We start from the raw sequence: 13,077 nt of genomic DNA on the forward strand, positions 1-13,077 counted from the left end.
TTCTTGTTCACCTGCCTATCAGTCTCCATGTGCCCAGCTGTCCAGAAGCCCTCCAAATCCTGTTCTTTGAGTTTTTATGAAGACTTCATTACTTCATTGCATAGAAGCAAATGAAGCATAGACAATCTTGTAGAAATGTGATGGGAAGAAAAAGCATGCTCTAATGCTAATAGAGAGACCCAACAAACCCTGGCAGTGCAGATTCTTCTTGGTGTGTATGCAGTGTGCTTTCATTCCAGATAAGGGACAGGACTTACGATCTGCTAACAGAAAAAAGTAGGTCAGAGAATTTCTTTGCAGTCAACTTTTACAAAGAAAGGTCTGGAAGGATTAAGAGTATATTTTTAGATCTATGACTAGCCTTGAGGAAGAGAAGTTCTGGTTTCTCTAACTTGCCTTGGAGGTGAGGGAGAACAAGTGAACAGAGGGTAAGAGATCAGACAAGAGATAGACTGTTTTTTGAGGGAGTTTTTTTTGTTTGTTTTTTGGTGTCTTGTTTTTGGCACCAGGGATTGAACTCAGGGGCACTTAACCACTGAGTCTCATCCCCAGCCCTTTTTTTGTATTTATTTAGAGATGGTCTCGATGAATTGTTCAGGACCTTGCTAAGACTGTCTTTCACCTTTATTGCTCCGAAATTATTTCAGAGCTGCTTTAGGAATTAAGGACAAAAAGCCAACTACCTTATAATTCTGGTCAAACTACCTTATAGTTCTCGTCATTTAGGAAATAAAAAGGGCCAAGGGAACCATGGATAAAAACCAGAATGTGTAGCTATCACACTAACACAGGTTGGAAGAGGAAAAGAACACATGGCAACTAGAGGTCATGAGGGATCCTAGACCAAAAAAGACAATATTGGAAAACCTAATGAAGTAGAAATAAAGACTTGCTTAGTTAATAGGATTATACCACTGTTAGCTTCTGATTTTAAGTGTGATGTGTTTTGTATACAACTTTAACTTCAGGAAAAGTGATTAAAGAGGATTCAGGAACTTTGTACTATTTTTGCAACTTCTTAAAAGTCTAACATTATTTGAAAATAAAAAAAAGATTTTGTTTTTCAAAAAGCATGATTTCTTAGAGTCTAGCAGAAAGCATTGGCCCTTGGGCCTCCCACTTATAATTGCCTGCATATTCTTGAGAATTGCTGTGAACATTAAATGAGATCATGTGTTTAAAGGGTGTATTTTCCTGGGTTCAATTCCCCAGCACCACAAAAAAAAAAAAAAAGTATTTTTATGACACATCATAAATGCTTCCTAGATTTTTTTTTTTTTTTAATTTTTTTTTTGGTTGTGGATAGTCACAACACCTTTATTTTATTTTATTTTTTTTTTTTTTTAAAGAGAGAGTGAGAGACAGAGGGGGACAGAGAATTTTAACATTTATTTATTTTTTTCTTAGTTCTTGGCGAACACAACATCTTTGTTGGCATGTGGTGCTGCTGAGGATCGAACCCGGGCCGCACGCATGCTAGGCGAGCGCGCTACCGCTTGAGCCACATCCCCAGCCCTGCTTCCTAGATTTTATCTGTATTTTTTAAATTGTTTATTTATTGCTGGGGATTGAACCCAGGGGCACCTTACCGCTGAGCTACATCCCCATCACTTTTTTTTTTTTTTTGTTAGTTTGAGACAGTGTCTCACTAAATTGCTTAGTGCCTCACCAATTTGCTAAGATTGTCCTCAAACTTGTGATCCTCCTGCCTTATTCCCAAGTCACTCAAATTATAGGTGTACACTCAACGCTCGGCAACTATATTTATTTTTAAGATGCTTTTTCTCATATATCTGATTTGTTGTGTCTGTCTTTCCTGTTGAAAATGTACCTCGGATGGCTAAGCTTTTCTTTCATATTAAAGAGTTGTTTGGAAGCTGTTTGAGTAGTGAGGATTATAGGCTGGTGAATTTGACTGTAGGTGCCTGGATAGCATTTTGTGTTGTGAACCTTAAATGACACTCTCTTAGGTCTCTCTACCGGATTTGGGTGTGGATCCTGCCCAGCGTTCCAACATCCTAGAGCTGAGTGGGAGGCAGGAGCTGGAGAATTCTCTGTTCAGTGTGCAGGCTTCACAAATCCTGAGTTTAGGCCACACCTTAGCAATGCCTTTCTCTGGGAATCTCCTGGTTCCCTCTAAAGGGAGTTGGAACTGAAGGCCAAAACAATTCCCCCACTTCTTGATTTTTTCTACCCTTTCCCCATCCTTCTATCTACCTGGGGCATCTCCTGCTTTTTAGGATTTATAGAGGGAATCAGCATGCTTCTGACCAGCATCTCCCTTTCAGATACTTATCTGAGAACTTCCTCCTTCCATCCACTAAGCCATATGCCCTCCACCTTCCATCTTCTTGGATTGTGATTTACACTACTAGATGGACTTTGTGTTTTTGTTTCATTTTGTCCTTATTGGAGTGTGATTTCTCATAGAGGCAGGAGGCAGAGAGATCTGCATTCTGCCACTTCATTCTATCACTTAACTATTGTTTGCCTTCTGTTGAAAGATTTATTTAACCTCTGAGGTTTTTTTACTGAAGACTTGCTTGACTTTTCTTTTTTCTTTGCCTACTTACTTTCTAGTCAGAGCTCAGCTGCATGGAAGGCAGCTGCACATGTTCATTCCCAACCAGTGAACTAGAGAAAGTCCTTCCCCAGACCATCCTGTATAAATATTATGAGCGAAAAGCTGAAGAGGAAGTTGCTGCAGCCTATGCTGATGAGCTTGTCAGGTGAGTTTTTAGTCAGCTCTTTCCCAAATATGAAGGCTGCCCTGAGCATCAGGGGAAGGAAATTATGTAACAAAGCTATATCTTCCAGGTTTCCTGGCTTTTCTTATTGAGATATAAGATAGTCAATCAATTTTATTAATGGAAAAAAGTCAATAGAACAATTTTTTATCTACTTTGCTTACTCTTCCTCATAATCTTCTGGCCTGCGAGTATAGTCATCACGACCTGGGTTGGAGAAAAAGTGACAAGGATTCTTATAAAAGTTGGAATATGTTTATTGAGTGGCTGGCAATGAGTTGGGACCTAGAAAGCTGTTCTTTGTAATGGCTCTACACCTTTAATTGTAAAGAGAGGTTCAATCCACGTTTTACCGAAAACTGAAGAGTTAAAAAACAATAAACTGTCCAGCTCAAAACTCCATTTTAAGGGAATAGTCACATGAAACCTAATCAGGTGTTAATATTCTGAGTAGTTCTACTTTTGATTCCAGGTGCCCCTCCTGTAGCTTTCCTGCATTGTTGGACAGTGATGTGAAGAGGTTCAGCTGTCCTAATCCTCGCTGCCGAAAGGTAGGGAAACATTTTTTCCTACACATGTATACTGTGTGCTTTATATCTGTATGCCAATGCATGAGAAGGATTTGAGTGCTCTCTTTTTCATAAAAGCAAATGAAGATCAATACTTACTTTGTGAATGATTGTTGGTATGGTTATAGAGAAGGGTCCACTTGTGGAATTCTAGTTACAGTTAGCTCTGGATCCCAGTTTTATGTCATCAGATACTGTGATATAAACTATGAAGATCTGGATTTTTTTTTCATTATTTTTCTTGCTTGCCCTTTTCTCTGCTTCTGCTCAACTCCCCACCCCTACTCTCTTGCCATCCAAACACACATATACCTCCTGTCATTTTCCATGTGCTAGAGACACTTCTTTGAAAAAATCTAGTCATCATGGTAAGGTCTCGGTCATGTCTGGTAGGTTTTAACTTGTTTTCCTCACTCAAATTAACTATTATCATGTGAGACCAGAGCTATCTAATCACCTTATTTCTACAAATCTTTCTTCTCTAATTCAGCTCCTACTTTTTGAACTAAGAATGTCTTAAAATTTGTGAACTATTTATAAGCCAGTTAAAAGTTTTCATGAATATTGGCCATTCACATAGACAAATGTGTTTTAACCATTTTTTTAAAACCATGTGATTAGAGTTGAACATTGTAGTATCCTGGAGAGAATTAAGAAATTGAAGTAGAGATTGGAGAATAAAGAAAATTTTATTCCTTTTTTTTTTTTTTAAATACACGACAGTGGAATGTATTACAATTCTTACTACACGTATATACCACAATTTTTCATATCTCTGTTTGTATATAAAGTAGGTTAACACCCAATTCATGTCTTCATACATGTACTTTGGATAATAATGTCGATCACATTCCACCTTCCTTGCTAATCCCCTGCCTTCTCCCTTCTCCTCCCTCCCCTCTTCCCTATTTAGAATTCATTTGTTCATTTGTTCGTCCCATGTTCCCCCTCCCTACTCCACTAGGAGTCAGCCTCCTTATATCAGAGAAAACGTTCGGCATTTTATTCCTTTTGTTTTCAACATGAGTATTTCTGTACAAAATTTGTTTGTGTTCTTACAAGTGATGTGATTATTTAATAATTTGTTTCCATCCCAGTCTGTTTTATAATAATTGTCTCAATAGTCTCTGGCATCTTGGAACTAAGAAAGCATGCCCTTGTGTGAGTATAGTGTGTCAGGCACTGGATGCTACAAAAGGCAATTCATGAACAGGGGAAACATAGGAAGGAATGGGTAAGAGGAGGAGTGAAAATGGAGGAATATTTTAGGCCCCACGAAGCAGCAACAGCTTGGGACATTGGTTGATATCAGGAATATAAAGGAGGCTCATGAGCTGCGTGGGACCAAAGCCATGCAGGACCTTGAGCATCATTCTGAGATTGGGGGCAGCACTAAAATATCAGGAAGATTTGTTTGGCTGTTGAGGAGTTCAGGTAAGAAATGTACATCACTGCTACCTTCTCCGGGGTCTTCATAAATTGCTTAGTAGGAGCTGGGAGCTATGTTCCCTAGTGTTATTTCAAGTAAAATAGGCCAGTGAAAGTACTAATATGCAATTTTGAAGACCAAAGAGGAGGAGGCCACTATTCTCAAAGATATTTAGAAACAGCCTAAAGGCACACATGAATCTGAAACAGCATCCAGTGAGTGTGTTTAGAATATCAACTTGAGATGTTAGTGGGAGCTTCCAAACAGCTCTTAAGAACTCAGAAAAGAACACCAAATATTCTTTCTCTCAGTAGAAGGAATATACATGCCCGGGAGGTAGGCATTTAAGTTTTTTTTTTTTTTTTTTTGGACAGTGTGTGCACAGGTGAGCAGGTTGCATTCATCAAAAGCTATTGAGAACAGATGTGGAAGTAGCACAGGCACATACACTCTCACTCACTCACTCATTCACACTCTCTTAGCATTGCACTCCCCCAGCTCAGTGCAGAATGAACAGTAGGAAATCCCTTACACATGCTTCTCCCTGGGGAGGGGAAGAGTTGAAGCATAAGTTCAGCATTCTATCTTTTCAGGAGTCTGCCCAGGACATTTTTCTTGTCTCAAAACAAGTCAGTGCTAATGGGACTGAGAGAGAGAGCAGAGAATGCTGAGCAGCTTGTGCTGCTCCAGAGGACTAGTAGACAGTGCCCAATATACCATGGAGGTTTCTCTTCTTGAGTGATGGAAAAAAGAAAAGGGAAGAGTGAATCATATGCCCAGAGTTCTAGCTTTGCCAGGGAATGCTTAAGAGACTGGTTTCTGTCTTACCAAACTCAAGTGCCATCAGGACTCAACATATTGTAGATGCCTGGGAGCTGGATGACTTAAAAGAACTCCAGGGATTCTACAGTACCTCAGACCAAACATGAGACAAAGCAGGAGTTTATATATTCTTAGATGGGGTTTAGGGGGAGGTTGGGAAACAAACCTAAAACCTCATTAATTGCCCATTTACATGTACTAATTCAAGACAGTGCATCCACAGAAAAGGTTTGAGAGGCCTCCAGAATCAATCAAGGTTCATGGGTGAAGGTTTTTCCTTATCTAAAGTTAAGTTTATAAAGACTGGGTGAAGTGGGTAAAGTGGCTGTTTTTCCAAATGTGCAGATCCAAACACAAAAGTAATAAGGCTGACCTACAAAAAGAGAGAAGTATGGTCCAGCCAAACAAGCAAAATAAAATTTTAGAAACTGACCTCAAAGAAACTGATATATTAATTACCTGACAAAATATTTTTCAATGTAACATCATAAAGGTGGTCAGCAAGCTTAAGAAAGTCTTGTGTAAACAAAATGAGAATATCAACAAAGAGACAGAAAATATCAAAGAGAACCAGACTTAGAAGCTGAAGAATAAGAACCCAATTGAAGAACCCACTAGAACAATTCAATAGCAAATTTGATTAAGCAAAAGAAAGAATCAACAGAGTTGACAACAGGTCATTTGAAATTACCCAGGACAAGGAACAAAAAGAAGATATCAGGCTATAATCCCATCTTAAGTTGAGGAACATCTGTATAGACATATAGAATTCTGCAGTATGTATAGTTATGCATAAATCACTATCTGGTATAGAGTTTAAAATACATAAAATAGTATTAATAGATACACAATACAAGAAGATGTAACTTGTGATTAATAACAGTGTGGGGAGGGCTAGGGCTATAGCTCAGTTGGTAATGTTTGCCTAGCATGTACAGGCCCTGGGTTTAATCCCCAGCACCACCAAAAACAAAAAACTGAGTATATGTAAAAGGTGGACACTTCGCACTTCCTTTGTACAAAGGTTCAGTGATTGAAATAGTATAGTACTTGCGTGAAGACAGACATATATGGATCAATGAAACATAATAGAAAACCCAAAAAATCAGTCCACACATTTATGGTCAACTAATCTTTGACAAGAGTGCCCTTATATACAATGTGGAAAGATAGTCTCATCAATAAATGGTGCTGGGAAGATGGGATATCCACTTGGAAAAGAATGAAATTGGACCTTATTGCTCACCATTCACAAAATCAACTAAAAATGGACTAAATGGGAAAAAAAAAAAAGGAAAAACTACCATGTTTGACTTGGCACTGATTTCTTAGTTATGACACCAAAAACAAAGAAGTGGAAGCAAAAATTGGGGAATCAACTCCTCCCCTCCCCATTGAGACTACAGCAAACTAAAAGACTTCTGTGCAACAAAAGTACAAACATCACCCATGGAGAGCCATTAAAATCCTTTGAGATCAGAGGATATGTTCTGTTCATTGCGACATCATTTGTAATTGACATATGACAAACAAATGTCCATTGACAGATGAATGGTTAAAAATGTGGCATATATGCATGATAGGATATTATTCAGTCTTACAAAAGGAAATTCTGTCATAATACAATATAGGCGAGTCTTGAATATATTATGCTGAGTGAAATTAGCCAGTCACAAAAGGGCAAATATTGCATAGTTCCATTCGTGTACAGTATCTAAAACAGATCAGAATAGCGGCTTCCAGTGTCTGGAAGGAAGGGAAATGGAGAATTGCCATGCATTGGATAGCTTCATTTAGACAAGACGAAAAAGCTCTAGACATCTTCTGTACAGCATTTTGTTTCTGGTTGGCAGTACTTTACTCTTAAAAGTTTGCTTATAGGGTAGGGTATTTGGTGTGTTTTTTAATCATAATTTTTTGGAAAAAAAGGAAACAAATGGTCCACTATCTGTTCCCTCTGCCAAGATGGATGTGCAACATGAGCAAGAAATGTTTCTATTTAATGCTTTGGAGGTTTGAGTTTATCCCAGCAGCATAACTTAGCACACCCCAAATGATACAGATCCTGAGGACCAGAACTGGCTCTGGGGTGTAAGAAATGGAGCAGACTTGGTGGAATCGCAGACACAGGTTAGGTGGTGACAGGCTGAATGAGGGTGGGATAAGGTCCAAGTGACTAACTCCTGCTTTGGACCACCACACAGATGATGATGCCATTCACAAATCTGCAAATAGAATCAAAAGAATTCAGGGGGAAAGAAAATTTAGTTTTGTTTTGGACATATTTGAGATTTCAGGGTGGAGGTCTCCAGTTTGTGTCCCTGTCCCCACCAATACCTGGCACAAAGTAGGTGCTTAATGAATGTTTGCTATGTGATTAGACAACCAGAGTATGGAGCAAAACCTAGGCTGGAGGGAGAGCTAGAAGTTTGGAGGCAGAAGCAGTGAAAGGAGGAAATGAGCAGATTACAAGAGCCCAGAATGGAACAAAAAAAATTTTTAATAATAATAATAATAAAAAGACTGTTTTTTTTTAAGATTCTCCAAAATTTTACTGTTGTCACTTTAACTTTAGTATTAATGATAAAAAAATAAAGGTAATTATAGCAAAGGAGGAGAAATGTTTTTTAAAAATAGCCCAAAAGGGTGATTGCTGCCTTACAAATGTTGGTTCGTGGTGCCTGAGCTCACTCAGTGTGTCCTTCATTTTTTTTATTCCAGACTCCCCCACTCCCCATTACTGGGGATGAATCCAGGAATGCTTTACCACTGAGCAACATCCCCCATCCTTTTTATCTTGAGACAGAGTCACTAAATTACTGAGGCTGGCCTTGAATTTGTAATCCTCCTCCCTCAGCCTCCTGAGTTGCTGGGATTACAAGTGTGCACCACTGGCTATTTACATCATCTTATACCTATTTTAACAGTGTTTGCAGTGAAAAGTCGTCTTATGCCTATTTTAGCAGTGTTTGCAGTGAAAAGACTGCATCACAAGGCATTATAGATTATAGGACTTTGTATTTAAGAACTTCACTTGGACCTATGAATAGCATTTACTTTCTAGGCTCTCTGTCTACTGTTACTGTAATGTCTGTACGGAAAATAGAAACCAGAGTGCAAAGAAGTAACCAAGCCACACCCTCCTCCTTTGTGAGCTGTGGAGTGAGATGCCACTAGGTGGCACTGATGCTCCATGAGGAAAGGGGTCTCTTCCCTATTGAATGTTTCAAAAGTACATATGTCAGCACAACTGTCTTGCAAGCAGAATTGACAGAATTCTTTTGGGCTTAGTGTTAAAGCAAACCACTACATGCTTTCAGAATTTAACATCAAAGATGGTAGTGTTGTTAGGGTGTCTGCTTTTTCCCTTTTGCTTGTATAGATTATATGTATAACACTCCTCTTTTCAGCAAGATGGCTAAATGAACCATTAATCCTTAAGGATTCTGCGTGTTTAAGAATTGAACTACTAGCTAATTTTGGCCCATATAAGATGGAGGGCATCTGCTTTCTCATTATAGTGTCTTGCCAGTAATCTAAACTCCAGTTGGATTTCCAGGAACTTGTCACTCCAAGATGAGGTGTTTATATTAATGCATTTTCTGGAGGAGAACTGCATGCCAGAATCCCTGAAGAATCAGACACTGCATATCTGATGAAATGGAGAGAGGTAGTGTTTTATTGATATGGTGGCGTGCATTCCAAGCCCTCTGCTCCCTTGAGTGTTCTCAGATAAAGCATTCATCAGTTTGTTTTTAGCATGCTGCATTTAGCAAGAGATTGGATATATTTGGTATGGGAAGAAGAATGGTAGATTTGAGAAATTTTGAGGAGGATTTTGAAAGTGATGCTTCTGGAATATTTATTCTTCGAGTCAGACATTTCCCTATTGAATCTCTTTCTACCTTCCTAGAGCAATAACTTTGCTCTATAAACTCAGCAGAAGTAGAACTTTCTGGGAAGTTAGCCAGAGCCATGAGTTAGAGGCTTAGGAAGCTAGTACTAAGGAAGAAAGACTATCAGATATGAGAGTTTAATCAAGGTAACTCAGGAACATCTGGTTTGGAATCTTTGTGGAAATTGAATGTAGTCACCCATCTTTTCCCAAGGTCACTTGTGTTTTTATTTGTCCTTTCCCACCTACTTAACTCTCCTCCCTCTCATCTTTTTCTATCCTTTCCAGGTTCCATTTTGTTTTCTCTAACATTGAACATTATTAACTTTATCAAAATATAACCAAAATTCACATCTGTAACGAGCCAATTTGTTGCTAAAAAAACAAGCATCTGCAGCCGCCTGCAGTAGCTGAGTAGCTGAGTGGCTGTGTGAAGAGAATGTAAATGAGTCTGGACCAGCTGTCAGTGCCAGGGCAGCTCCAGCTGTGATGGTGGACAGTTGGCACTTATTAGCCTCACCGTAATGGGGGCCCAATCAGTCAGCCAATTCCTGGGCTAAGCCAGGCCTTCACATTAGAGATGAATGAAGATTGGTCCTCTTGTTCCTACTATCAGAGAGGACTTTTATTCAGGAAGTAACATGAACAGGAAGAACAACTAAACATCTGGGTGACAAAAGAGTGTTAAGCCTGAATGAGGGCTCATTATTACTAGAGTGGAATTCCATGCTGCATGATGTAAATCAGCAGAAGAGGAGAGTGGGGTGGGAATTCTTTAGCATGGAATATGGCCTGCCCTAATCCTCAAAAGGTGAGACCCTTCCTTTGGTTCCCAGAGAGACCCACTAGAAAGCTTCGATTTAGGACTCGTGATGATAACCACTGCAGCTCCATTATGGAGGGTGCCTAACAGAGCCCTCGACTCACACTTTTTCCTTCAGATACCATAAAAATAGATACTTATGCTTGATAGGTGATATAGGTGGTAGAGCTGAGAACTCAAGTGGAAGCCTCCTTGTCCCCAGATAGCCCCAGAGTGCATCCCAGGCACCATCCCTTGTGCCATCTTCCTATCAGACAACAAAGCAGAGCCAGCATCTATGGCAAGGAGTTGTCAGAATTTCATTCTGTTTTCATTAAGTTTACAGTTTTGTAAAGTCCCTGTAGTAAATAACACTGTGCATCTGTGCCTTATGGACTTCTTGATCCTGAAACAGTTTTGGTTGTTGATTACACATGAGCACATCCATTTCCCCTTAGATAACATCTTTATCCTTAAACACAGGTTTGAGAACATGGTCACCTTAGCAGGTGATGTTTCAAAAAAGAAAAAAGCAACAAAATCCATATACCACTTACCCCTCTTCCTATCCTGCCTTCCCAGTAGAAGTTGGATAAATAACCATATTTCCTGGTGTTTGCAGTGATTATTTAAAAGGGAAACAGAGTAACTACCCAAAATTTTTGTTTTACGTTGGCCTTGCAGAAATAGTTGTTGTTTTTATATTTCATCAACTTTATCCCTTGGTATGAAATCCTGAGTGGTAAAAGCACTACCTCCCCCTCTTGGCCTGATGTCAGGGAGGCTCAGGCTGATCAGTGAGTGTGAATGGTGTCACTGTCCCTACTCTCTCTGCAAAGATGCTGCATGCAGCCCCTCAGATTTCTCCCTTGGAAAGTTCACAATCCAGCTGCTGACTTTGCAGCACTTGGTAGATTGCAGATTGACCTGACTGTCTAGACAGTCACAGCAGTCAGTGGGGGTTTTGAAGAGCCCAGGGACCTGGCAACAACTGCTCTGGGGTGTTTGTTGACTCTCCTGATCCCCAGGAACTGGGCATTACTCTGCCTTGTCCCCTAGAGAATATGCAGGTGTTTCTTTTTCATTCCTGTGAAACTTTCTGAGATGGTTAAAGTGTTATCACTTTCCTGGGAGACAGACCACTGAACCTTCTGTTCCATTGCGATGAAGAGGCATTGTGTTCCTCAGTTGTCAACAGTGTTTGGGACTGGTCTTTCTGTCGAGCTTTCTTAGTAAATTATCTGTTTTGAGAGTTGTTTTAGACTGCTAGTAAGAAGTATTTATTGATGTGCTGCTATATGTCCAAATCTATGGTAGGTTCTATGAAGCTCAGAACATCAGTGAAGTACATGGTGTCACCTGTCTGCAGCTACAGACACAGGGACAGCACAGTGGTTAGGATGAGGGGCTTTAACATTAAATTTGCTTATACTTTAACTCCACTTCCTGCCATTGTGACCTAGACTAAATATTCCCCCTACCCCGCCACATTTCCTTTTTCTGTGAAATGAGAATCATTGTACCTGCCTTAGAGAGCTTTTGTGAAAAGTATTGACAACACACAATATTGGTAAAGTACTAAATCCAATACCTGGTGCTTTGTGTCATTAAATAATAACTTCCTGTCTGAGGAAGGTAGTGACTGATGCCGACAGCCTGTGCAAGTATGCAGGCACAGGTGATGAAAGAATTCCTAGAAAATGCTCCCACCATATGGAATTCCCCTAAAGTGGGCATATATAAAATCCCATCAGGGGACCAAAAGGTGACTCATCACTTAACCTTAGTTTTTCAAGTCATGTACTGAAAACTCATTTCTTACTAGTTCCCAATATGTCACAAAGCAAAGGGAAGATAGGTTTTTGAAGCTGTTTTTTGGTTTGTTTGCTTGTTTGTCTTTTGGTTTTTGTTTTTGGGGGGGGGTTATTTATTTATTTATTTATTTTTACTAACTATATATCCTGTGAAAAATGACAGCTCCTAGTTAGCCCACATTCAGATTTAGAGAAAAGCCCCTGGGGAGAGCTGCATCCTAGAAAAAGCTGCCCATGGGTTGCTTTGTGCTGCTGTCACCTAAGTTCACATGCTTTTCACAGCTCTGCTGTGCCCCCTCCTCTTGGGTTCCTCATTGATTTCTCACCCCTACCTAAAAGGATTGGAATCTCAGGGATGATATTCAGAGGTGAGAGTATACAGAGGTCCTAGAAGCAAAGTCGGCAGCACGTTTTGCTGGAGAACTCAGGATTAGTAACAAAATAGAAATAAAAATGTGTGGGTTTCTCCATGACGCATTAGTCATAGTTTTTTTTACTTACTGACCTTTACCCAGAGTCCTGGCCACCCCATCCACCCCAGCAACAGGCAGTCCCAAGATTGGGGGCGCTCATTTCTCACTGTCCTTTAAGTGGAAGAACATATCTGCTTGTTTCTTTTTTTGTTCTTTTTGGTCCCCATTAAAACACACTGTCTATGGTACAAACAGAGAATGACTGTGGGTTTTTAACAGGTTTTCATTTTATGAAAACAGAAACTCTGTGACCCTCTTTCATGGTTTTTGTGGCTGCCAGTTAGCATTGCTTATCAGACTCACCGAAGCCTCACCTTGTTTGCAAATTCTATGGGGATCATGTGCTTTAGTGGCTCTTTCTAGAAGGCACACATCATTTGTTTAGTCCCATTATTATTTGTTAAAATAGATTTTGATTCAGTTTTTTAAATATCACATTAAAAATCTCTCAGGAATTGATATCTGCAAATAGCTTTATATAAAGAATGATTTAATTCCTTTTTTCTTTACACTAATCCTGTGTTAC

At 39.5% G+C, this 13,077-nt stretch overlaps 1 protein-coding gene across 5 annotated transcripts in view; it reads left to right on the forward strand.

The window, feature by feature from the left end:
* Positions 1–13,077, forward strand: part of Rnf216 (ring finger protein 216) — a 139,583-nt gene that overhangs the window by 58,329 nt on the left and 68,177 nt on the right. For all 5 annotated transcript variants that reach the window (XM_040278660.2, XM_078023642.1, XM_078023643.1 and 2 more), the window contains exons 12-13: positions 2,581–2,729; positions 3,220–3,298. In XM_040278660.2, coding sequence (XP_040134594.1) covers positions 2,581–2,729; positions 3,220–3,298 — 228 coding nt within the window. The remainder of the gene's footprint in view (positions 1–2,580; positions 2,730–3,219; positions 3,299–13,077) is intronic.

Source organism: Ictidomys tridecemlineatus, chromosome 10, assembly GCF_052094955.1.
Source record: "Ictidomys tridecemlineatus isolate mIctTri1 chromosome 10, mIctTri1.hap1, whole genome shotgun sequence".
Taxonomy (NCBI): domain Eukaryota; kingdom Metazoa; phylum Chordata; class Mammalia; order Rodentia; family Sciuridae; genus Ictidomys; species Ictidomys tridecemlineatus.